The sequence below is a fragment of the Eufriesea mexicana genome, unplaced genomic scaffold, assembly GCF_001483705.2.
Source record: "Eufriesea mexicana isolate 0111107269 unplaced genomic scaffold, ASM148370v2 scaffold460, whole genome shotgun sequence".
NCBI classification, from domain to species: Eukaryota; Metazoa; Arthropoda; class Insecta; order Hymenoptera; family Apidae; genus Eufriesea; species Eufriesea mexicana.
The window spans coordinates 624,703-652,627 of record NW_016908609.1 but is presented as its reverse complement, the minus strand read 5'-3'; the positions used below and the strand labels follow the sequence as shown (position 1 = coordinate 652,627).

The 27,925-nt window shown below is 35.0% G+C and overlaps 2 protein-coding genes across 2 annotated transcripts; one reads left to right on the top strand and one right to left on the bottom strand.

Annotated features, from left to right (window-relative positions):
- Positions 1–745: 745 nt before the first annotated feature.
- On the bottom strand, positions 746–23,848 carry Cals (calsyntenin 1). Its single transcript, XM_017897168.1, has 4 exons — positions 23,581–23,848; positions 6,586–6,865; positions 3,222–4,033; positions 746–3,129 (listed from the first exon to the last, which is right to left on the bottom strand). The coding sequence occupies exons 1-4, from the start codon at positions 23,684–23,686 to the stop codon at positions 1,472–1,474; spliced, it is 2,856 nt and encodes a 951-aa protein (XP_017752657.1). The 5' UTR covers positions 23,687–23,848; the 3' UTR covers positions 746–1,471.
- Positions 23,849–24,944: 1,096 nt separating this feature from the next.
- On the top strand, positions 24,945–27,231 carry LOC108545496 (uncharacterized). The gene is made up of 3 exons (XM_017897153.1): positions 24,945–25,019; positions 25,139–25,874; positions 26,042–27,231. Exons 1-3 carry the CDS (start codon positions 24,996–24,998, stop codon positions 27,229–27,231), a joined length of 1,950 nt encoding a protein of 649 aa, XP_017752642.1. The 5' UTR covers positions 24,945–24,995.
- Positions 27,232–27,925: the final 694 nt, after the last annotated feature.

The following is a 27,925-nucleotide window of genomic DNA, read 5'->3' as shown; positions in this document are numbered from 1 at the left end:
ATTTTTCCAAGAATAAATTGCTCCTTCGCATAAACGGCTTCCTCACCACAGAATAATGATCGGACACTGTATGTATATGTAAGTACACATGTTTCCATGCACATACACATGTACTCCATACAGTCTGTATACGCAATGAACTTGCATACAAATCTATATGCATGCGCGCACATGTATACGGATATGATATTATACCGTACTTAATGGTGAAGCACTATCATAAGATGCGCGGCAATGTCCTTACTAAGAGCTAAGAGTTTGTAGATTGATTAGGAAGGAACATTGTGCAAATTATATTAGAGGTTTTACTTAAAAATAAGGTGGAAAATTGGGCAAGTATCATACGATGGCCTAGGCTCAGCCCGATTATACGTGCTACCGATTATGAAATATATATATATATATATGTATGTATATATATCATTTTTATTGTTCATTCTCATTGATAGCATGCTAATATAAAGATGGGTGTATCCACGATTTTAAATACTTAGTTTATTCGAATATGAAAGACTCGATTGTTATGAAAAAAATATAGATATATGTATACATATGAGATCAAATGTCGAGTTAAAAAGTTTAGTCGAGAACAAAGGAAGAATTATAGGTTGAATTGGATAACGTTATACAGTCAGATTACGTTATCGGGCTGTCCTGCGTATCAAAGGAAATCATAATCGAATATAATAGCAATATATAGTCAGCGTTAGTAAATATTTTGTAACAAGTAATAGTGGAATAGAATAAAATAGAATAAAATAGAATAAAAGGAGGAGAAGATAATTAAGAGTATAAAAAAGTTCCCTCGTCCTACTACTACAAGATAATAAAAGTAATCGTGATGATAATAATTAATAATCATAATAATAATAGCGGTAATAGTAATATTAATCATAATAATTAGCGGTAATAAGAGACAAATATAAATTAACTGCTTCCAATATTTACCAAGAACTTCCCAGTAAACTTAAGTATCTTCCATGTGTATCTTTTACCTATCAACATCAATGGGCGTGTTGTTAGATAGAAAGAGTTTAACTATTCGATAAAGCGTCCCGCACTCTCTTACAAATTTTCCTGGCTTTTAAGGAGAGTACTAACTAGTTGGTTTATTAACATTTTACGATACCAATATGTCATCATCTATGGGGACGGATATAATACGACGCTTTCGTATTTATACATAGGAATATCGGATTAATTACCGAAAATGTTAATATGTTCTTTAAAAGACGCATCGAAGTTTGAAAAATTTTCACCCGCGATTATTAGGATAGCTCAAGTTTCATTTATCAAAGCGGCCCGCTAGAGAATAGCGGCACACGTATTCTATATGTATTACGAAGCGTCATAAGAAAAGAAAATAATAATAATGATCGTTTAAAAGGGAATAATGAGAAACAATACGTGTTAGTACTCCACTTAACCACCACACGAAGAAAGGGGATGGTGAATGCTGAGGAATAGTAATTTAAACATCACGATGATCCCATTCCAAGTCATGAGGTGAATTGTGACGGCGATGTCGGGCATTGCTTAGCTCGCAATCATTCTCGCAATCGGAACTGACCAGGTCGTCATCTCTGTATGATCCATCTTCCGAGTCTAAACTTTCCAAGTCATCAACGTCCTCGTCTCTCTGGCTCTGATGATGTGGATCGTGTTCCGTGAGCCTCTCCATCGGATTCACGGTAATAGCGAGTGCAGAATCGTCCCAAGCCATTTCGGTTTCAGCAGCCAACTCGTCTCCGGCAGATGGTCGTCTTTTCGCAGCGCCTCTAACTCTTGCTGCTCCGACCACCGCCATTAGGAGCAAGAAGCAGATGCAAGCAGCGGCGACAATCGTAACTGCGTGACTACTACTCGCTCCTCCAATGCTCCTAGTACCTTCGCGAAGCGCAGCTGTCGCATACTCTTCCGGCAGATCTGCATGATGAGGCGACAATTGCAGGTGTCCGGGTACTGGTTCCAGAATTCTGGCTATCGGTGGCTCGTCCGGAGTAGAATGAGGAAGAACGGTGGTCTTCTCTTTCGGGTGAATGACGGCAAGAGTTTGTACGTATTCGTTGCTAGCGAATCGACCGCTGAGTTCGGAGCAGGTCAGCTTGAATACACGATCAAGATAGTAAGCTGGTTTGTGATTCGTGTACATGATGAGACGTATCAGCTGTTGGTAATTGTAAGGTGTATCGGCACCTGAGAGAACAACACCATCCCGGTCTACACGTGCCGTGATAGAACGGAATCTACGCAGAGCATTGCCGGGTAAACTTAAGCTCTCATGGTCGGGATTCAGACTCGGATAAACACTGACCGCGCATGCATCCAATCTGGCAGCGGAACCGGCAGTGACTCGAGTATCTGGGAATACGCGTACACCCAAACGAAAATCTGCGTATTCCCTAGCCACGTATCCGGTGCCGTTGACAGTTATGCCTGGTCGTGGTGGTGGTAGAACGGTAACGTATGACTGAACGGTTGGTACCGGGAGCGGACTGTTTTCGCTACCTTCGCAGACAATTGTTGTTTCTAAACGGAAATTACGACGGCCCGGGGTAGGGAACCGTCTCGAGTTGGAATAACCAATACGACGAATGAGCGTTTCGACATTAGTGCGATTATCTCCGTCGATTCGTACCTCGGTTAGGTCGGAATTGGTGAGCAATTGGGTCCCCGGTTGAAGCAGATCCATCGATGGCACGTGAATACCTTCCTGGCAACGGCGCAAGCATGACAGTACATCCGGTTTCTCGTTTCGTCCAACTAGAACGGACAGCCCAGCCAGATAGCCACGGAAATGATGCTTCGTTTTATTGTCGGAACCCTGCCAGCATGCACCAACGACAAGAGCCGTGTTAACGCCTTTCGCAGGATGCAGTGGCCAGTCGTCGATCACTTCGGGATTCTTCTCGTCCGTGTGCCATTCCTCTCCATCAACGAACAGAGTCACGCGAGGGAAGTCGACTTGAACGGCATAATGATGCCACTTATCATCGCATACTTGACTAAGTTTCCAACGCCATTCGGCAGGCCGGAAGATATTAGGATCACCCTCGGAGAAGTCGCGTCTAAGTAGCAAAATCAGTCTGCAGTTTCTGATAAACAGGGCGTAATGGTGTCTATTCATCTCTGCAAATCAAACGACAGATAGTTTAATGACACAACTTCCAAACGTATATTACTAAATTTCTATCTGAGAAGAAAAATTAAAGGTATCTTACTGTGATCATCGGCAGCGCACAAAATATGTTCTTTAACATGAGGGTCTTGTCTAGGACGAGGTCGATGCTTCACCCAAACTCCAATCGTGAACTTCTGTGCCAGAGTGTGCTCGAGCACGTCGTTAGGTACAATAGCAGCGGAATCAACGCCGTCAAACTCGAATATTTCGTCCGCTTCCCTGCCTTCGTCTCGAGACAAAGATGCCGTCCAGGAAGTCGTAGGCCCAGGGGTTGGCAATAAATCTACGCTATCGCGAGATGCACCGCATAACTTACGTTGGCTGCGCACACCGTACGTGTCACGGTCGCAACCTTTCCCTATATGGTCCGTAGCAAGAGTCAACGTGGCTCGAACGTTGCGTAATATACAGGGGGCATCGCAAAGATCCAATCTGGCGGAAGGAAGCAATGATTGAGAACCTACGCCTGCAGCATAATCAACCCTTTCTGGAATTCCTCTCCATCCAGGCGCGCAGACACGATTGACCTTAACAGTGACCATGGCTGGAGCAGATTGTTTCATGCCACAATCATAGGCTACCACGCTTAAAATGTAGTTGTGGGATCGCTCGTAGTCCAATGGCTCGGTGTTTCGTATCGCTCCCTCGTTGTCGATGATGAACGGTTGGTCGGCTGTTAAAATTTCATATTTGCATACGTCACCGAATTTTGGGGTACAATCTCTGTCGGATGCTTCGACACGGACGACTTCTTCGTATAGGCGACCTTCGTCCACGGTACTCACATAGGCCGGCTGCAGAAACTGCGGTGCATACTCGTTCACATCCACCACGGTAATATGCACCGTTGCACTGAAATTAAAATCATTTTTCAATTTCTCCGGCTTTCCTTCCATTTTAAATTGCGAAATTTAAACAAAGGGAGGGAGGACAGGAATGAAAGAAAAACCAAGGAGAATATCTCTCATTACTGTCCTACATCTCTGAATACGATATCGATGGTTATTATACGGTTATTAATCATTTCGCTTCCATTAAAAGTGAAAAATCGAAATTATTACATGGTAATATAATAAAGTTTATCTAGCAACGACCTAGTTTGTCCGAATACAATAGTGAATTATGAAACTGAATTCGCTGTTACATTAAAGAACACGAGCAGAGCAGAAACTATGTACTTTCATTACGTTTTTACAAACATGATTTTCCACTTTTACACGTGTTAAGGTTACACTGATATTTCAGGAAAATATGTTTCGGTATCGTGCATGGAGATTCGTTACAAGCTGTACAAATTGTGAAACAAATTCGAGTGGAATATTTTCGGAGCAGAGTGATGTAATTCTCGTCGTATTTGTCTTTCCAATTTTGCAATTCCAGCGAGTCATACAGACAGTATTTTTGATTACGTTCGAAAATTTACAATCGTAGATAATTTTCTATCTTCGCTTCGAGTGTAAAAATACATTGGATGAATCGTAGTTTTCTATAAAAGTTACTCGCTTATCGTTATAAGAACAGTGGCTTTGAGAATTTCTAGTAGCTATACAGGAAGTTTCTCGCGAAGATAAACGTGAAACTAGCGCAACAGGAAACAGTCGCAGTTCAGATATGGCGAAAAATAGGTCAAACACGAATTTCTTGTATCAGTTTTAAATCTATTTTCCAGCGAAAAACACTAAAGCTAATAACATCGTATTCATTCGACAATATTGACTCGTTGGAACGCATTTTATTGCAAAATCAAACGCTGATATTGCAAACTATAAAATAGGTCATGTTTCCAAGTACTTATTTAATTTAAAAAAAAAGAGAAAAAACTTTATATCGCGTTTAGACATTCAATTAAAAGTAAATGCACCCTTTTATTAGTTCAGGACAGGTTCCGGTTCTCAGCACTTTCAAAAAGTTTCTCAATTGTGTTTAACTCTCAACGCGCTTTTTCCAAACATTTTTCAAACTGGTGGAACAAACATCTCAAAAACAGTTTGATCCTTTTACATTAATTCTTTTTAAATCACAAAATGTACCTTCTCACTAGCAATGAATTTATATCTTAAGCTTACCAAAAGCTAATAATTTCAAAAATAATAGTATGCAATAATACAAATAATAATACAAATATGCAATTTTGAAGTGTCAGATTGAAATAACTAAACAATGAGAATCATTTAATAATCAAAATTGATAAAAATAAAATTTTTCTTCGCTTTTGTAGCTTTGATCTGCTTAAATTAATTCTTTTTAAATCACAAAATGTACTTTCTCACTAGCAGTGAATCTATATCTTAAGCTTAGCCAAATCTAATAACCTCAAAAATAATAGTATGCAATAATACAAATAATAATACAAATATGCGATTTTGAAGTGTCAAATTGAAATAATTAAACATTGAGAATCATTTAAGCATCAAAACTGATGAAACAAAATTTTTCTTCGCTTTTATAAGTATACTGACATGAAGGTTCCCAATAATTCAAGAAAATATTCGACTTTTTCGTTTGATATGGGGTGGTAATTACCCCCATGGTCTAAAGAGAACTTTCCTACTGCGCAATTTACACGAAACTTATGATATTAACCCTCTATGGACCGAATATATATTTTGCTTGACTACAAGAATTGTATGTAACATAAAATCAACAAATATCAACCAATAAATTCAGCAGTTTTGACAATTTTATTATAACGAATTCGTATTGAAAGTTTGAATTAACAACGGTTGTACTGTTGTGCCAAGATAATGCGCAATAGATAGACAAGATAATTTTCCACGCCATCTTGTGGAGGAAAGGTCATAGGGGGGCATAGAGAACCTAACCTATCATGATTGAATAACCGGTAAATGAAAAAGAATTAGAATTTTTAAAAATGGAACCACGGGAGGCGTTGTAAAAATAATTATAAATATATCGAAAGAAAAATCGCGAACTGGAGTGATCAAGACGATCACGTTGAATGCAGTATTTTAATAAAATACCCATACATTAGCATGTAACTTGAAAGTTACACGGGCGCATAGAGGGTTAATAATAACAATAATTTGTAGGTATATTGACACGAAAATTTTCAATAACTCAAGAAAATATTCGACTTTTTCGTTCGAGATGGGGTGGTAGGTAATTACCCCCATCGTCATCCTACTGCGCAATTTACGCGAAACTTATGATATTAACAATAACAATAATGTTACAATAATAATGGTAATAAACCCTTGGAATTTACACGCATAACTCTTCACATGCTCGATATGTACACGATAAAACATTGTTATCTTATCGAGTTCGGTACAAGTATGATTGTAAAATATGATCTACTTCCATTTTAGACCGGAACCTGCCCCGAAACGGAAGCCGAGACGGGTTTTTCGCGAAATGTCAGGTTTATTCAATGCAGTTCGTACTTTTCCGATAACGATCCGTTGCAGCCAACGGCTTCGATATCAAACTTGTAGTTACGCCGCTTCTCGCAGTTGAGAACTCGCAGCGCTCTCAGCTCCGCCATTCCTTTCTCTTTCAAAACAATCTCGAAGGGCGCTTCGCCATGGTGTTTGTTCGCGATACGGAAGGAGCAGACTTTGGCACCTATAGCTCGTATTTGTGGCGTGACCTCGACCAGAGTTTCGTTTTCCTTCACCAGGCCGTGGTATCCGCTTTCCGGACTGTCCAAATCCAATCGTGGAGCTGCGGAATACAAGCAGACAGATGCAGTTTAAACAATGGCGGATACACGTTCCGACGTTAATTCCTATCCACTATGGCTCGAGCGGCCATTTTTAAACCTTTCGTTCGAAATTCTGCGCACAATGTTCGATTTGCGTGATTTTCTAATTAACCACTTGCGGTGGCAAGAAATTCACAGACGCGTGTGCCAGAACGGTTTAGTGTTTCTGTAACAATTGCCTAACCACGTGTATACCACGTCGTTGGCGATTCTGTGACAAAAGCATTACGACGTGCGTGACACGTCTTTTCAGCGCAAGTGGTTAACACTTCGATATAAATAAAATTTCAAAGATGTTAACCCTTTGCACTCGACGATCTTTTGGCTAAAGAAGAATAGGAGTTCAGAACAAAAGATTTTCTGTTATAAAGCTGACGATGTTTTTCTGATTCTAAGAAATCGTAGAATTATTTGATTTCGAGATGTAAAATTTTACGTATTATTAAATATCGAGCTTCGAAATTTTATCAAATGGCGACTGAAGAGTGCCTCTCGAGCGCAAAGGGTTAGTTAATACTAGAACTACCGATCTTTACTGGGCACCTAACTATAACGTGCACAGATTATGGTAATTTCAGCGGTACGATGAATGTGAGCGAATATATTGATTACAGTTCTTTCTTAACAACTTCTTTCTACCAATTTTATTCTTAAAACAGGTGTATGTGTTCGGTGATTGCAAAAAGGAAAATTCTGGGACCAGTCATTTTCACAGCAAATAAAAATCGACTTCTTTCAGATTTTTTTATAAGGAAACCGTGATACTTTTTGATATGCAGATTTTGCACTGAGATTTATTTATACTTAAAGGATATATCCAATTTTTGTTTAACGAAATTACTGAAAATTGTGGAAATTATATAACTTTATAAACGTAAATCACGTTTTTAAAAACGGGCTCGAATGGCTCGAATGGCGGATGTGATTCCGGACTACCTGGTTATCTGAAACGAAAAAACTAAAAAGCATCTTAATTGGTATAAGCACGGCTATAGTATGAACTACTATACTACAGCGAAACTTGGAAAATTAAAAAATGGTGGGACTTTGAAATTTAAATATCGATTTTCCCTATGCTCTTTGTCCTTTCAGTGGTACGCAAAAATGGAAAAGAACATTAGATTTTGAAATCCATGGTGCACGCGATAGAGGCACATTCAGTGAAGATCTTCAAATTTCGAGCCAATCGGTTAACTGAAAAGCGAGATATCCCGTCAGCCAGTTCCAAAAATATGGTTTCGAGAAAAACGCGTTTGAAGTTTTCGTTGCCCATTGTGCAATGCCTGTAGGTCACACTTTAAACACCTATAACTTCGCTAATTTTACGAGTTCGAAGAAATCCTTTTACACGGACATTCTTGGAAGCATATACTTTGAAAAAATGTAAAAAAAAAAAATCGACTTTTTTAAGCTGGATTTCAAGAATGTCCCTTTAACCCTTTGCACTTGGTGAACTTTTCGTTACAAAAACATAGTAATTCGAAGACTTTCGGCCATAAAATCGATGATATTTTCAAAACGATGAATAAAAAGTTCAAATTAATTGAAAGACGTAGAATTATTTTATATTTCGATATTTCACGCGTCGTTGGGAAATTTTAATTTCGATATATTAATTAACAACGATATTTAGAATCTGATTAAATGGCAACTGATTGTGAGAGTCGTCCCTCGAGTGCAAAGGGTTAATAAAATAACAAATTCAAAATAACGCAACGATGCATAGAAAATAAAATAATTCGAGATAAAATAAAAAGATAAAATAAATAAAAATAAAATAAAATAATTCTTCGCGTTAATGTTTATCCGATTTCTCAATCACTGTTTTAAAAATATCGTTGATTTTATGGCAAAAAGTCTTGGAAATTGCTATTTCTCTGCACCGAAAAAATTAATTGTGGAATTAATTTTACGATATTTTTTTTTATTTCGTTTTATTTAATATTCTTTTTTCCTTTTTTCGTCCATCGATTATTTCACTAATATTGGTAGGTTTCGTACTAAGAAATTAAGGGATCGAATTCTTACCAATATTAGCATGCAGGGAAACACGGTGTTCTCCTACGCGATGAGATTAACCCTTTGCACTCGAGAGGCGACCCTCAGTCGCCATTTAATCGGATTGTAAAGATCGATGTTAATTAATATATCGAATTTAAAATTACGACGTGTGGAATGTCGAAGAAAAATAATCTTACGTCTTAACCTTTTGCACTCGAGAGGCCATTTGATAAAATTTCGAAGCTCGATATTAATTAATAAACCAAATTTAAAATAATGTAACAGCCATTTCATAAAATTTCGAAGCTCGATACTAATTAATAAATCAAATTTAAAATAATGTAACAGCTATTTCATAAAATTTCGAAGCTCGCTATTGTGGGAGGTATTGAATATTATTTATTTATTATTATTTCTTTATTACTATTTAACAGTGTGGGAGGTATCGAAATGAAATAATTCTACGTGTTAATTATTACACGATTTCTTATTTGGTGCTCAAAAAATATCGTCAGTTTTATAGCAGAAAATTTTTCAACTCCTTTACCCTTCTTTAGCTAAAAAATCGTCGAGAGCAAAGGTTTAATTTCTATACGATTTCTTATTTACCGTTTTAAAAATATCCTCGACTTTATGCCAGAAAGTCTTCGAATTGCTATTTTTCTGTTATCAAAAGTCAAAAAAGTGCAAAGGGTTGATAAAGTAGTCTCGTAGTTAGTCCACTGACTATAGACTCGGGGTACCAATCATAGACCCTAGATCTCAGGGCATCAATGAATCGAATTTCTGCTAATATTCATATTTTAGAAATAAATATAGAATTAAATATTTTAGAGAGACATGGTAGCTTTCTAAGTGATAAATAAAATAAAATAATGATACGGTTATATTTCGAAGATTTTTCTATAGTCGGTTCACGCTAAGCAACCAACGAATCGAAATTTTGTTAATATTCATATTTCAAAAGAACACGGATTTTTTCCACATAATAAATTTAATAAATTAACAACTCGATATTTGACTATAGACAATTTCAAACGTTGAAGATGATCGTTAGAATTACAGCAAAATTTTAATTCGAGAAATACTTAGGGTTGTTATTTTCTAACATAAATCCTTCCCTATTCGAGATATTTTTCTCCTATACCGTTTATACGACTATTATTATTATTATTATTATTATTATTATGGAACGTAGATATAACCATATATTTGAATTTTGGGTTGGAAAATCTCGAACAATTTTAATATTCTCATTTTAGGAATAAATATAGAATTAAATATTTTAAAAGGGACACAGTAGCTTTCTATGTGATAAATTAAATAAAATAATGATACGGTTATATTTCGAAGATTTTTCTATAGTCGGTTCACGCTAAGTAACTAACGAATCGAAATTTTGTTAATATTCATACGTTAAAAGAACACGGGATTTTTCCATATAATAAATTTAATAAATTAACAACTCGATATTTGACTATAGTCAATTTGAAACGTCGAAGATGATCGTTAGATGAAAAATTTCTAATAATTTTAATATTCACATTTTAAAAATAAATATAGAATTAAATATTTTAGAAGGATACGGTAGTTTCCTAAGCGATAAATATACGACTAATTATTATTATTATGGAACATAGATGTAACCATATATTTGAATTTTGAGTCGAAGAATCTGGAATAATAAATATCGCAGAAACCGAATGTCGAAAACTTTTTAAAAAACAAGTATCACGCTTCTGGACTGCGATATTGCACTGATTACATTTTAATACACGGTTATTGTACCGTAAAAACGAAATGAATTATAGAAACCGGCCGCTTTTGAAAGTAAAAATATCACGAGTCGTGACTTAATTTCGCAATATAATCTCTAGGAATTGTTTTGTCGTCGGGCTTGTCTAAAAGAGAAATAAGGGTTTACAGAAATAGACCGGAAGGATCGCGGGGCGAAGAGAGCGAAGCATCTCGAAAGCCGAACAATGCAAGATGCATTAATTAAAATTTCAAATTGGTTTAAGAAAGTGCTCGGCCGATTATTTTAAATCATCATGCGGCCGCTATGGAAATCGCGAACGCTCATTATTCGTATCTTATCAGACGAGATTAACGATTCGCGGAGTTGCAAATAAGTGGGTTATCATTCATCGAGTACCAATTAACGAATCTTCTTCTTCTCCTTCGATATATTGGTGATTCTTATTAAACGTAGGAACCATTCTCGGGGTATAATTGAAACGACATTTACCCTTGGGTGACTTGTTAAAGGCGACGAGATTAAATACCAACTGCGCGGGGCATTTAAATTGCATGTAACCTGAATTCTTTATTTTTAGGGGCAGTTGAACGTAAACGTTGGGAAAAAAACGGGACGAGGTCTGGCAATTTTTCGATTCGGAGCTTTGATGGAACCACGATGTCCATTTGCATGGTAAAAGTCGAGTCCTGAATTACTAAAACCCGAATGTTTCAAAATTCCATGCATAATGCTTTCGTTTGAAGCAAGAAATTCCTGCACGGGATCAGAAGTATAATCGATTTTGCAAATTCATTTGCCAATGTAAGTGTTACCTTCAGCCATGAATTCGGATCGTATTCGTAGCTTATCGAGGAACTATCTTTCCTCGAGAAAAATAAAGACGAATTGGGATTAAAAATAAAATAATAGGATATATTATTATCGTTGGAAAATAAATAAGCTTTTAATACGGTTTACCTTTGCAATTTCGTGACTACTAATTTTTAGAGACTAATTTTTAACTCTGTTTAGACTGGTAATCTCTTAGAGTACATCTAAAATAAATTCCTTAAATTTCTTTATTAATATTCTTTATAATATTAACGATTAATTTACTCAGCTATAATGTAGTGTATTTAATTATTGCAGTAGCAACAGAGGTTGTGTGACAAAATAAATAGCTAATAATTGCTTGCCTACTTCGATAATGGATAAAATTAATTTCGCTAAAAATAATTCCACGTTTATAATAAATTTTAAAAAGTTGGAATATCCAGCAATTTAACGAGTCTGGCAGTACTAGCGTTAAATATAACACGAAAGAGTATCATTTGGTTGAATTAATAGAACAAATTGAAAATTCAGAGCCAATAATTGGTGCTATTTTAATCCAATCGACGCTAACCATAAAATAAATCCATTTCATTTTAATTTGACATGAACGTAATAATGGATGGTAAATGAGTACCAGATCGGTGCATTAAATATATCAAATTGGAATTTCAGTGCCAATAATTGGTCTTTTTTCAACCCAATCGACGTTAACCACAAAATAATTCGATTTCATAAATTTAATTTTGGAAGAAAATAATAATATAAAATAAAGGAGTTTCGTTTCGTTGAATTAAATATAACAAATTGAAACTTCAGTGCTAATAATTGGTCCCTCTTTCACCTCAATTGACGTTAACCACAGAATAATTCGATTTCTTAATTTCAATTTTGCAAGAACGGAATAATGTAAAATAAAGGAATACCATTTCGTTGCATTAAATATAACAAATTGGAACTTCAATGCCAATAATGAATTCTTTCTCAACCCAATCGACGTTAATGAAAAAATAACTCGATTTCTTAATTTTAATTTTAGAAGAACGTAATAATGGAAAATAAAGGAGTTCCATTTCGTTGAATTAAATATAACAAATTGAAACTTCAGTGCTAATAATTGGTCCCTCTTTCACCTCAATTGACGTTAACCACAAAATAATTCGATTTCTTAATTTCAATTTTGCAAGAACGGAATAATGTAAAATAAAGGAATACCATTTCGTTGCATTAAATATAACAAATTGGAACTTCAGTGCCAATAAATTGGTTCTTTCTCGACCCAATCGACGTTAATGGAAAAATTACTCGAATTGTTAATTTTAATTTTGCAAGAACGCAATAATGTAAAATAGAGTAGTATCATTTTGTTGTATTAAATATAATAAATTGGAATTTCAGTGCCAATAATTGATTCTTTCTCAACCTAACCAACGTTAATCACAAAATAATTCGATTTCTTAATTTTAATTTTACATGAACGCAATAATATATGGTAAAAGAGTACCATTTCGTTGCGTTAAATTATAAAATTGAAACTTCAATGCCAATAATGAATTCTTTCTCAACCCAATCGACATTAATGAAAAAATAACTCGATTTCTTAATTTTTATTTTAGAAGAACGTAATAATGGAAAATAAAAGAGTTCCATTTCGTTGAATTAAATATAACAAATTGAAACTTCAGTGCTAATAATTGGTCTTTTTTCAACCCAATCGACGTTAACCACAAAATAATTCGATTTCTTAAATTTAATTTTGGAAGAACATAATAATATAAAATAAAGGAGTTTCGTTTCGTTGAATTAAATATAACAAATTGAAACTTCAGTGCTAATAATTGGTCCCTTTTTCACCTCAATTGACGTTAACCACAAAATAATTCGATTTCTTAATTTCAATTTTGCAAGAACGGAATAATGTAAAATAAAGGAATACCATTTCGTTGCATTAAATATAACAAATTGGAACTTCAGTGCCAATAAATTGATTCTTTCTCGACCGAATTGACGTTAATGCAAAAATAAGTGGATTTCTTAATTGTAATTTTACATGAATGCAATAATGGATGGTAAAAGAATACCATTTCGTCGCATTAAATATAACAAATTGAAATTTGAGTGCCAATAAATTGATTCTTTCTCGACCCAATCGACGTTAATGAAAAAATAACTGGATTTCTTAATTTTAATTTTACATGAACGCAATAATATATGGTGAAAGAGTACCATTTCGTTGCATTAAATATAACAAATTGGAACTTCAGTGCCAATAAATTGATTCTTTCTCGACCGAATTGACGTTAATGCAAAAATAAGTGGATTTCTTAATTGTAATTTTACATAAATGCAATAATGGATGGTAAAAGAATACCATTTCGTCGCATTAAATATAACAAATTGAAATTTGAGTGCCAATAAATTGATTCTTTCTCGACCCAATCGACGTTAAAGAAAAAATAACTGGATTTCTTAATTTTAATTTTACATGAACGCAATAATATATGGTGAAAGAGTACCATTTCGTTGTATTAAATATACCAACAAATTGGAACTTCAGTGCTAATAATTGGTCCTTTTTCACCTCGATTGACGTTAACCACAAAATAATTCGATTTCTTAATTTCAATTTTGCAAGAACGTAATAATATAAAATAAAGGAATACCATTTCGTTGTATTAAATATAACAAATTGGAACTTCAGTGCCAATAAATTGATTCTTTCTCGACCAAATCGACGTTAATGCAAAAATAAGTGGATTTCTTAATAGTAATTTTACAAGGACGTATTTGACCATTTTCATCCCCCTATGCCATTATACTCTCTTGTTTATTTCCTACCGATCCTTTATTTTGCGATACCGTTTTATTCCTTTTCTGCTGACGCTTTATTTTGTAATACCGTTTTACTTCTCCCTCGCCGATCCTTTTATTTTATAATACCCTTTTATTCCTTTTCTGCCGACGCTTTGTGTTATAATACTGTCTTATTTCTTTTCTGCAGATCCTCTGGTTTGATATTCGCACCTGACAGCTCATCGCAACGCGACAATGAGTATAGCAAAGAAGATCACTCTCGCACTTCTGTATTATCGATTTCCCCAGCAGAAGCGTGTATTTCAGTGAAATTGGATCAAAGAATGATCCGATGAATCGCGTCGAGAATACCGTTGTGCATTGACAACCGATAAGTTCGACACCGTTCTCAACGCAGAACAACCATTCTCAACCGTTACTCCGCCTTATACCGGTGTTCTGTAGGGCATCGGTGTTTCACGTTACACAGTTCTGCGAACAACAGACGAGAATTACTATTTCAGGCTAAAAGCAGTGGTTAACGTGTTCACAGTCAAAGGTATTCGCGTTGTTATTCCAACCTCGTCGCGAGTCTGCGTAATTCAATGTAAAGGTAGATTATAGAGAGTGAGGGGGATTATTCCATGGTGTTCGTCGGGTGAAATTAAACGAAAAATACACGACGGGATTTATCCACAGGCAAATCTATTCGCGAGGGAATCGAATTTGAAAGTTACTTTCCACGAGTTTCGTAGATTCACTTATATCGTTGGTAACGTTGTTACCAGAAACAATGGAACGTGTCTCAGACTGTACACGACGGGAACGATGGTACATAGCAATTTCTAGAATTTTTTCCCAATATTCGCAATTTACTAACACGTTGACTGCCACGGGGGTGACCGGTGACCGGCACTCAACTTGGCGGTGGCGCCACGGGGGCCACCGGTGACCGGCTACGCGGCCATTAGTAAAAATATATAATTAGAGTAAATATCGATACTGATAAATTTTTAAATAGTACCATTGTTACTATAATGGTTCGAAGAAATGAATGCCATACAGAACATGCGAAAATAATTTTATTTATACAAAGAAAAGGTGAACCAAAACAATCGGCACAATATGTCGCCACTTTTTTAGTGCAATTCTTTGCTCTCGTTCTTCCTAGCTGATTTGAATTATTTTCATAGCACGCTTTGCAAAATCGCCTTACATTTCGCACCTTTCAGGTTTCTTCTTAAATTCGCGACGACGTTTTTTCTGTACGTAATTGCTCGATGAAATGCAATCTTCGTGATCAGAACATTTCACTAAATACGTCGCTAACTTCATCCTAAAATCGGGAATTGAAATATTTTTTCGAGTTGCTTTTTAAACAATCGATAATGGCAAAAATGGTCTACAGCGCCGCGGGGGTCACCGGTGACCCCACCACGAAAAATACATTAAACGCGATTATACAACTCACCTTATCTGTTGTAAATAATATTTCAACGTAATATGCATGGCATAATAAAATATTCACGTTGGCGCCATGGGCAATCCACGTAAAATGCGCGTGGCAGTCAACGTGTTAATATTAGAATTTATTCCCAATTTTCGAAGAAAACGTTATGTACCTGTATACTTGACCAAAACTTACATACATTCTTATTATAATTCGATCGAGATAATGAAACAAGCGTGCACGATCGTGATCCTACCTCAACGAAAATCACCGGAAGTTCTGTCAGAAAGACCTGAATATCTCTACTAATTTTAGTTTTAAATAAAACATCACCCGCCATTTTGATTTCGTGCCTCCAGTGTGAATTCGAAGGTTTAAGAGAAAAAGCAGAGAATATCCACTCAGCGATTTTACATTTGGCTCAGTGTCATGTACATTTCGTTGAAGCTAAAGCAGTTAAGGCTTCTGACTAGCTTCTCTGATCTAACGAATAAAAATAGAAGTGTCAGACTGTGTCATAACGCGAGTGATACGGTTAATTAATCGAATCTTGTTTCCTCGCTGATGGATTATTACTGGGTAATATATTTTATCCATAAAGCTTGCGATATTATTTATTTTTCCCTTCATTCGTTCGATTTTACAAAGCAGGCTAATACCGCGTGCTGCTATTGACAGAAATATCGAATTTCATTGCAAAATTCCATATCTTTTGTTTATTTGCAACCTTAAGCTAACATGACAGACAGTTTCAACAACCGGATTTCGATGTGAAAAATTTTGCCATTTTCCAACAGTGAAACCTGATTGATCTGTTTTCCCTTCCTTCTTTTTCAATTTCGTTGCACTCGTTCGTTTCGTAAAATCGTTGTACTCGTAGGGGAATATATAAACTGCGATTAATTTGTTATTCGGAAAATGCGAATATCGCATCAGCACTGAAATACGATGTAAATGTGACATAAAGCTCTTTTTACCTGGCCTGTTGCTAAACCGAGTAGTACAAGAGCACGAAGGAAGCGTGTAAAAATGTATTTTCAAAATTGTAACGAAAACCTGATACTTGGGGCACCCGTGAATCCCATTTGGTACTGTGAATATTAGTAAATCGTGAAAAATATTGCATTTCCTGTTATGTTATTATCGTACACAAGCTTTTGGCTGGTTATTCGATTGCGACTGAAATTTTCAACGTATGTTGCAGAATTTTTGAAAATGTTTAAGAAATTATAACGTTGTTCGATGAGACTGTAGAGACCGTCATTCTCACCCTCGCCGCTAGATGGATCCCAATTTCAAGGAGGTTCGAGGACTTGCGAGAAAGTCCTCGGAAAACCTATATACGTAACTTTCCGATCTTCTAATAGTATCCAAGTCTAAGGCTAGAGGGATGTCTTGGGTATTAACACTTTGACTGCCAGGTTGGTGATATATGACCGTCACGCCACGATGGTCATTGGTGACCGGAACACTTATATGCTTTGAATAATAAAATTACTCCTGGCAATTTCGGCGTGGCAATTAAAACTTTAAAGAACAAAAGCACTATTTCGTGTTAATAAAAGCATTATTACGCAAGGGGGGCTGGTACAGAGGACACGGAGGACAGCTTCTTCAGGAAGCTCTGTCCCTCTATCCTAGTCGCCAATAAACTGTTTTTTCCAGGGCCTAGATCAAACATTCGAGGTGATCCCTGCTAGGGTGGTCTAAGTAACTGAAGAGTCCACTAGCAGGCCCCAGGACGAAACGCTCATCCCTTCCCTTTCCCTTTCCCTTTCCCCCGCTTCTAGCTACACTGCCATATCGAGGATACCTGGGACCAGCCAACTGCAACAACCGGTGGAGGGGGAAGGACCCCCTATAAGACGTTTCAAGATTCGATTACTTGGACCAAGGATTCTTAACCGTTTGCACTCGAGAGGCACCTTTCAGTCGCCATTTAATCAGATTTTAACGGTTTAAGTCCCAAGCAGCGCGATCGCGCTGTTCAGATTTCATGTGGAGAAAAGCCAGCACATTTCGAGCGTTCTCGACCGCTGACGGTGCGTCACTGACTCGAAGTCGAAGCACTATCGCGCCACTTGGCCAATCATCGACATAATATAAAGGAAGCGCTATCGCGCCGCCTAGGATTCTTCGACATAAAATAGAAGAAGCGCTATCGCGCTGCTTGGGATTCCTCGACAATGTTTTCTCAAAACCCTCTGGGACTCAAACGGTTAAAGATGGATGTTAACCGCTTGCGCTACGATTTAACTTTCGGTTGCCGTGTCGCCCTCTACAATGTAACACGCCGTAAGGCGTTACATTGACGCCGCACCGCGTCTGCGAGCTAACTGTTAGCCGACGTATCCGACACGTCGTATTTGTTTCTGAGACAAATGCCTATCGACGTGGTACACACGTCGCTGGCGGCTTTGGAACAAAAGCATCTCGACGTGTGTGGCACGTCCTTATAGCGCAAGTGGTTAATTAGTATATCAAATTTACAATTACCCAACGACGGGTGCAACATCGAAGTAAAATAATTCTACGTCTTAATTTGCATACGATTTCTTATTTACCGTTTTAGAAACATCATCGACCTTATGGCAGAAAGTCTTCGAATTGCTATCTTTCCGTAACGAAAAAATCATCGAGTGCAAATGGATAATTTTTAAGTTACTCGCATATTTCGTTTATTACAGTCGAGATCCTGTCCAATAATATCAACGGTGACACTAATTATTAGACTCCTTTATCTATTATTCCATTCTATTAGACAATTCACTGAATAGTTGATTGACAGCTAGCAATTGAAAATTCAAGCATGAATACTTTAAGATGGATGAAGACTGTGTACTATTTCTGTGGACTATTTGGAGAAACAGTTTGTATCAGGATGGTGTCACCCTTGATAAAGTTAAGTGCATTTCTAAGAGAAATTCCGGGATGTTATTTTAAGGAGCTTCATCTTCGGTGTTTAGTCAAGCATAGATAGGAATAGAAATTGGGATTCTTTAAATTGTGAATTGTAGGTAAAGTGGTACATTCATAATTGACACTGAATGCTCTGTGAAACATTGAACGATTTAAATGCCTGCGACAATACTGGTCTTCACTGTCTCTAAAATTAGATAACAGGCAAAGGTGCTAGAGAAAAATGTCACTAAAGCGACGTTGAAATTAGGCTAATGTGGGAAACTAGGACTGTTCGCGATGAAAAGCGTGCGAAAGGAAAGTTCGTTGACGAGAGGTTTCGTAAACACGAGGCTAATATCGTTCGGTTTTCCATCTACCTGCGAAGTTCCATCGAAATCGGCAACATTTCACGCGAGTCCTTAGCAAAGTCTTAAATTAAACGAAACTGCGTTCACTGCTACTTTCTAGAAAGTTTGACACTTTGCACCTTCCTACTCGGACTAGAATAGCTCTTTCAGATGCAAGGCAAAGCAAGATTTATACGATGCATCGTAAGAGAATAATATTAATCGATATCCATTAGCCGACTAACTGAATTTTATATCAATAAATACGATATTTACTGAGATAATAAACAGAAAGGTAATATGCTTGTACGAATATTGTACCATTTTATGGTCAATTACTTGCACAAAGTTAACGATACAAATAGACAGATGAATAAAGAAATTTCCAATAAATTGTATCGATATAACGAATTAAATTTTCGATACTTTTAATCGAAAAGCTCTCCTAACCACCACCATGTTTGACATAACCTCGCTAAGCTCTACGAGCCATTTTCGTTGCGACCAACCTCTTCGTTTCTAACTTTGATGAGTTAGCATAAAACTGAAACGAGAAAACATGCGTACTTAGAACAACCTGTTTACATCTTTCGGGAAATAAAATTTTCTTCGCAATGGAAGCACGATTGGGTCGAAAAGGGCCCAACTACCTCAGCAAAGTTCAAAAGGAAAACATCGTCGGGTTGAATAGTTTAAGAAGGCACGTTGTTCAGTTCGTTGATTAACGAAATAGAATTAACAACGACAAAAGGAGGACGTTAAAAAAGAAGAACATTTTTGACATCGCCTAGAAATGAAAAATTTCTGAGGGAACTTTAAAAGCATATTCTAAGTAACAAAAAATTTCTTTATCACTTTGTCGAGAAACGATGGGAAAATTAACAAAAATGAGTGGAAATATGTGAAAATGAGACTGATTAAATACAGGATGTACTGGCAACAACGGTAGTACAAAATTGGGGGAGGGGAGGGGGATTCTACGTGAAAAAGCAAATCGAAAATAAAGAATAAAATTTTTTCGTTCGAAGCTTCATTGTCGAGAAAATCGACTTTAAATATCCACCGAATACGCGCGCACTTAGCGTCGGTTTCTATGGATAGGCTATTAATACGAGAGTATGAGTGGCACAATCGTGGAGGGGGTGATTCTACGTGAAAAAACAAATCGGAAATGAAGAATAACATTTTTTCGTTCGAAGCTTTGTTGTCGAGAAAATCGACTTTGAATATCCACCAAATACGCGCGCACTTAGCGTCGGTTTCTATGGATAGGCTATTAATACGAGAGTATGAGTGGCACAATCGTGGAGGGGGTGATTCTACGTGAAAAAAGAAATCGGAAATAAAGAATAAAATTTTTTCGTTCGAAGCTTCGTTGTCGAGAAAATCGTCTAAAAAGGTTAACCGAGTACGCATGCACTTAGCTATGGCTGAGATGTATGGACCATTAATATATTAATATAGGTGGTACAATCGTAGAGAGGGTGATTCTACGTGAAAAAACAAATCGAAAATAAAGAATAAAATTTTTTCGTTCGAAGCTTCGTTGTCGAGAAAATCGTCTAAAAAGGTTAACCGAGTACGCATGCACTTAGCTATGGCTGAGATGTATGGATCATCAATACATTAATATAGGTGGTACAATCGTGGAGAGGGTGATTCTACGTGAAAAAACAAATCGAAAATAAAGAATAAAATTTTTGCATTCCAAGCTTCGTTGTCGAGAAAATCGACTTTGAATTTCCACCGGGTATGCTGGTATGACGATGGTCTATCCGCCATAGCGAAAGTCAAGTGCACGCGTACCCAATTACATTCAAAGTCGATTTTCTCGGCAACGAAGCTTCGAACGAAAAAATTTTATTCTTTATTTTCGATTTCTTTTTTCACGTAGCATCACCCCCTACTCGAATATACCACCGATATTAATGTATTGATGGTTTATTCATATAAGCCATAGCTAAGTACACGTGCACTCGGTGAATATTCAAAGTCGATTTTCTCGAAAACGAAGCTTCGAATAAAAAAATTTTATTCCTTATTTTCGATTTGTTTTTTTACGTGGAATCACCACCATCCAAATTGTACCACCGTTACTGGGACACCCTGTCTCATTTTCACATATTTCGACTTATTTTTGACAATTTTCTCATGGTTTCTCGGCAAAGGGAGTACAGAAATTTTGTGCTCCTTGGAAGACGCTTTTAAAAGTCCTGAAGGAACTTCTTTCATTTCCAGACAATGCCAAAAATGGCCCTTTCTTAACATCCTCCTTTACAATTTCATTTGCAAACGCAAAGATGATCTCTCGACTAATCATCCGATCTGAAAATTCAGCATCATTGTGATCCTCGTATCTTGAGCTGCAAAAGAAATGCATTTAAACTGGGACACATTTACGTCGGTCCAAATTCAATCTGTCGTTAGGCACGGATTGAAAGAAGAATTTTTAAATATCACGATTGAAATAATTTCAAATAATTCTGGGAAGAGGAATATTAATTTAAGTAGGTCTGGTACAGATGTCATTACCGCAAATACATAACGTCTCAGTTCTAAAATTAGAATCGTTCTTCTGAATTTCCCAAATATGCGACCAACCAATCGATTCGGACAGTGTATTTCAAGAGTACGGTTAAATGCTTCTCCAATCTGCAAGGTTTAGATTGTTCATTTTATAGACACAGGTGCTAACCTAACCACATAAGGCGTTTAAAACGGGACGAGACCAAGACTTTTAAGGTTTACCGTGATCACAAATCCGTGAAAAATATTTAATTAACATAGACTTAACGCAGAATTATTATTAAATATTCAAATACACGATAATTATTGAATACACCATAATTGATATTTTTTGTGTGCAACCTTCTAGCCTCGTACCTGTAAAAATATATTCCGAGGCCAATTTGTTATTGCCTGTGGCAAATAATACAATTGAATTACAATAATGAATGGAAAATATGAGAAGAAAAAAGAAAAATGAAAAAGAAAAGTACAGCTTTGATTTTGACTTTAATATTCGTCAACCTAGTTCCTGCAATGATCCCTATTCAAGGAACCTGGATATTAAAAAATTACTATAAATTTTGTAATATCGATCCGGATCGCCAAATGGAGACTTTTCTTTACAAATATTGCGTATATTAAAATTAAAAGAAATTCAATCGGAGAGAAATGATCGCAGTCGGTAAGTTAGAAATTTTCCTTTTTTTATTCCTTTCAATGAGTTCCACCGGCTTATAAAAGTTAAAATCCTTAATTTCCAGTACCATATATGTAATTACTATCTTACACGTCATAGTGAAGCTTGCTGCAGTTTTATACCAGAAATTTTTCTTTAAATTAACCAATGATCAATAGCGAAATCGCCGTTATCGATTGAACGTATTATAAAGCGCAGCCGAGATGAATTGACACATACTATACGTTCGATTCATCGCTGTCCGCGTTTCAGAAAACGTTTGGATTCAATTTCATCTCGAATGGGATTTTATTCTGTTCGAAATTAAACAATAACGTTTATGAAAGCGAGATAAATCGCGTGATTTGAAGGATACAGACGAAGTGAAATGAATTGTTTTTAATTATTGTCAAGTATAGACATGTGGTTGAAAATCGATATACATCGAACAATTAGTCGATATAAAAAGACGGGCACGTAAACGAAAGGACCGGTTGTATGTATATATATCGAACATCGGGAATTGTCGCATATAGTTCGTTAATACTTTGCGTTGTTACGTAATGTATTTTACGAAATATCGACGTGAAAATATTATTCATAATATTTGATGAAATTCTGTCACAAAAACGTATACTATATATCCGCATAACGGGTTATCGTAGAATCAAAAATATTTCGGTAATCGCTTTCAAATTAGCAATTATAATTTGAAAAATTAAGATTTTTTAGAAACTCGCATAAGGTAATTATATCAAAGAATAGTTCGAAACGTTGTAAAGATTAATAAGTGGAATGATATTAGATTAAGTCTAAGCGTATCGAGATAAAAATCTAGTCAATAGATTTTCTACATTGAGGGATAATTCATTTACAAATATGAATATTTGATAATCGATCTTTTCGTAACAAAATATTATCATAGATCATAAATATACAAATAGCTAGAGGAATCTGTGACTTATAATGTACGTTTGATAGCGTCGTAAAATATTACTTTATTCTTCCGACTTTAATCGCATCCAAGTTTTCAACGCTTGTAAGTACAATCTGATTTATATCTAGAATATTTTGTTATCGCAAAGCGTGACTAATGCTGTCATAAGCGGAATCCAATACGTAATCCGCGTATCTGACTCAAGTATTAATCTTTTAAATGTATAGTTCATTGGATGCAGTTTCATACACGTATTGCAACACCAATCGGGGCTAGTCAATGAATTCGCCATAACAGTTTTGGTGACTGCAGGTGCTCTCGAGAGAACAATTGCACCTGCGATCTATTATTCGACAAGCGGCACATTATAAACTGATGCATGATTCGATAAAAGAAATAAAATTAATTTGTTACAAGCAATTTTTCAAAGAAATAAACGGTAATTAAAGAAATCAGATGAATGTAGGGCATGAGAAAAGAGAAATGAAATCACCTCCATGATTGTTGAAGGAGCTCGGTGTCGACTCGAGGGCTGAGATGCTCGTGTGGGAGAGACCAAGGGTCAATCCGAAAAACACAGTACTAGCCACCAGTAGCATTTTCCTTATCTCCTGTTTCCAGGATACTCCGATTATCAATTCTTCAACCGACAGCACTTGACTTATCACTCGCAAGAACTCGCTTTTTAAAAGAGCATCGCCGTCTACTGCACGACTCGCTTGCGACACCACGCACAATCGCGAAGTCAATATTTGAGCAGAATATCGATTCGCCAGAAAAAGTAGTGTCGATTCTCGTCGCTAGTTGGCGCGCGAGTACAACGTTTGGAGATCGAGTACAAACACGGATGAACTGTTCCACGAAAATTTAAGATTCGAGAATTTTGTACGATTCAAAGATTTTACATATAGATTTTACAAGGGTATAATAAGCTCCTTAGATCTTTCCTTTCATTACTTTGAATGAAATAGTAGAAAAAACAAGTTCGTCGAGCAAGAATTGAAAGGGCCAAAATATAGAATCTAATGATTCAACAGTTCGATGCACTTCACCTTTGCTTTATTTCCGTTAGAGGCGCTTGTATGCACTGCCACCATTTTCTATAGAAATATTTATTTTACAAGATGCCAATGGTGGGTTATGGTTTTATTAGTACATAACACATAAAAAATTATGCATATAAAAATACTGTTTTTGCAAATATATTTTTGATTCCTTCAATGTGATGAAAAATATTTCATTTTGGTAGATATTCATTACATTTCACTAATAGTACTGTGTTTTTTATACTTATAAATTTGTAAAACAATCTCAATCCTACGAAAAATTTTGTATATAATAACATTTCATTAACATTCGTTTTATGTAGTAAAGACCTCGAAATTTAGCACTACATTTTACTAAAGTATACTCCCCAATATACAGTTTATAAAAATATGTAATGTCCATAAAAGGGATTTAGAGAAATTTTAATTGTCATGTTGGATACCTGAATTAAGTAACTAGATTTAGATGAAAAAATATATTACAGATGAGTTTAGCTTATCTCAAGGACTACCGGAGTTTATAATATGCCCAGGCAGTAACGGGAAATGCCATATTCACACAAGATCTTGTTATACTTCTTTAACAGTGAATTACTACATTTTAATGCGTAGTTACGTTCAGTTTTGTTCAATTGTAAAATAATATATTATCTCGTACAAATACTGTTAGGAAATTAGTGAAATATATACTTTGTTGGATAATTAAAAAATAACTATAAACACTTCAGTTATATTAAAATTGAATAATAATATGTAATAATTCATATAATGATTTAATTGCTGTAGTATTTTAATAAATTATTCAATTATACTATTGTAATTTTTGTTGTACATAGGAAAATTTATACCTACAATAGATAAAATGTCCACTGAAGATCCTGATTGGGTAAATATAAATTATTACATATATACAATATTTGAAATAATTTTTATCTAAAAACGTAAGTTGTTTGAGTACTTTTATTTACACATAAATCATTTACAGTATTTTTGAATTTTGTGTAGGATACAATGCTACAAATTGCTAAGTTACAACAACAGCAATATTACGAATATTTTGCTGATTGGACAAAGTATAAGAAACATGAATATAAGTATTTAAAACAAAATATTGGTTTTGCACTGTTTGGTACTCCAGCAGAAGATAAAAATGCTGATGTTACTTTGAATGATGAAAATAAAATAAATAATGAACAAGATATCATTGATAGTGTTTATTATTCATCTAATGCAAACAAAATGATAGAAGGTGTATATGAGAAAATATATAAATTTGGAGAGGGGCGCATAGAACAAGGAACAATTTATTATGGACTAATTTACAACATAACATTTCGTACTAAAAAAAGTGGGAAGGAAAAAACTAAAACTAATTCGAAAGAAAAAGAGAAAATAAATGTGTTATCAACACCAGTTTTTAAGATAAATTGTGGGCAATTTAAAATATGTTATATTGATAATTTTGGTAGATTGTATGATACTTGGGACGATTATAAAATAAACAATACTTTACCAAAGTGTAAAATGGTTCTTCCAAAAGATGGATTTTATCAACCTGATAAAGGATATGAAATTACAAAAGACACTTCAACAGTATGGTTGGAAATTTTAGATTCACCTGCATGTAGTGATGTATCTGATGTTTGTAATGCTTTAGATACAATTTCTAATATAACTGGTGCACTTGGAGTTGGTTTGACTGCTGCATCTTTCTTCACACCTATTGTCCCAATTGCAGCAGGTAAATTATATACAGTTATATTTGTAGTATTGTATACAATACCGAAAATTTATAACAATAATATTTATAATACTTTATTGTTCTGTTTCTAATTGTTGATATTCTAAGATCTTATAAGAATGATTATAAGTACAATACTTATTATAATAATATTGTTGCGATTGTAGGTGCAACACTATGTAGTGGTATAAGTGGTCTATGGACAGTTGGCAGATCAACACAGAAATTAAAAGATAGATGGTCTCATAAGGAAAGTATAAGTATAACAAATAGGAGCGCATTTTGTGCATGGTTAAGTATAACTGGCTGTGCAACTGGTTTAATTGCAGCTAGTGGAAATATAGTTCTTAATAATTTTATTAGAAATGGTAGTAAAATAGGCAATGTGACTAAATTTTCATATAATACATTACTAATAAGTAACTTAACTGTTAGTGGTATTAGTACGGGATATCAGGGATATTGTGTATATGAAAAATATGTGACTGAGGAATCAGTTCCTCTTTTAGATATAGCAATTCTAACAACACATATTTTGTTCTTTAGTCATACAGTTTTAAAAACTCAGTTTGCAGGAGAACTCATTAAATCAAAGCAAGGCAAAATTTTAGATGATTATAGAGCAAGCTTACGTTCTAAAAATCTTAGAAAGAAGTTTAATCGTATGATACGTAAAGCGGCTAAAAATAATGATGATACAATATCTAAAAATGCTGAAGTTATACGTTATATCAGCAATAAGGAGCATTTACAGCTTAATGATAATTTAAACATTCACACACAAAAGAGGAATACGTTATTGTTTAAAGGTGGAAAAATGGTAATTTGTGATATTCCTTTGATGGATCCTTTCATATTTGTGGAAACATTAATTGAGCTCGATAGGAATCCGGAGAAACAAGATTCAGAACTATATTCTGTATTCTCAAATAGTCAAGAAGATAATGATAGGGAAAACGTATTTTGTCAGTTACAAAATTTGTTGTTACATTTGTTAAAGAATGCATCTTTAGATCATAACGAAATGGAATTTGATATTACTAAATTTGCAAACATTTTACATGATGTAAAGTATATGGAGAATGCTATATTTCTTTTTAAGCTACTATTTATAATATCTTTTCACTTAATGAACGGTTCCTCTTCTTTGATACTACTTTTAGCAATTAAATTTATATGGACTTATGTCAAAGAAAGTGTGAAACAGTGTTGTTTAAAGAGTATTACTATGAAGGATGAAGAAAAACAAGCAAAAGTACATGATATAATAATTGGGATATTTGATAATATGGATGAGTTACTCCAAAAATTATCACCTGCTTTCAAAAAATACATATTACAGTGTCAATTTATATAACAATTAAATTTTACAAGGTTAAATATATTTATATACACAATATAGTTATAAGTGTTATGTAAAAATTTTATATATTTCTATATACTTTTTAATAAATATAAAATTTAATTTCAAGTGGTATAAAATTAGAAGGTTCACTTAATATAAGCTGTTTTTTGTTTTTTATACAAAAAGTTTTAGTTTAGGACAAAGGAAATTGGCAATATTAATTACACTTAACTTTGCTTTGTTTTTGAAATTCTTGATAATAATAGCCAATTCAAGTCGAATATAAAGTGTAAATAATATTTAGTATTACCTTTCCTTCCCCCATTTAAATTATTATTTGAATAAATATCGAAATTCTACATAATGTATTTCTCAAACATTTTTCATTATTCTTAAAGTATAGATGTTATTAAATATTTATAAATACTATTAAAACGGTATACTAAAATCAATAAAGGTACGAATAAAGATTTAATATATGGTAAAATTATGGAAAATTTCCATTTTGATGGGTTTGAAATGTGCTGTAAAGAGATTGTCACTAATAGATTGAAGTTTGCTCATCCGTGTGAATTCGTAAGGTGAACATGAAACTAAACTGCGTATCAACGGAACAAGTTGCACGTAACATTCATATCTACTTGTCGACAAATTTCTCGTACCAACTACACCTCGAAGCATTAATTTTGAAACCATTAGCTACCGA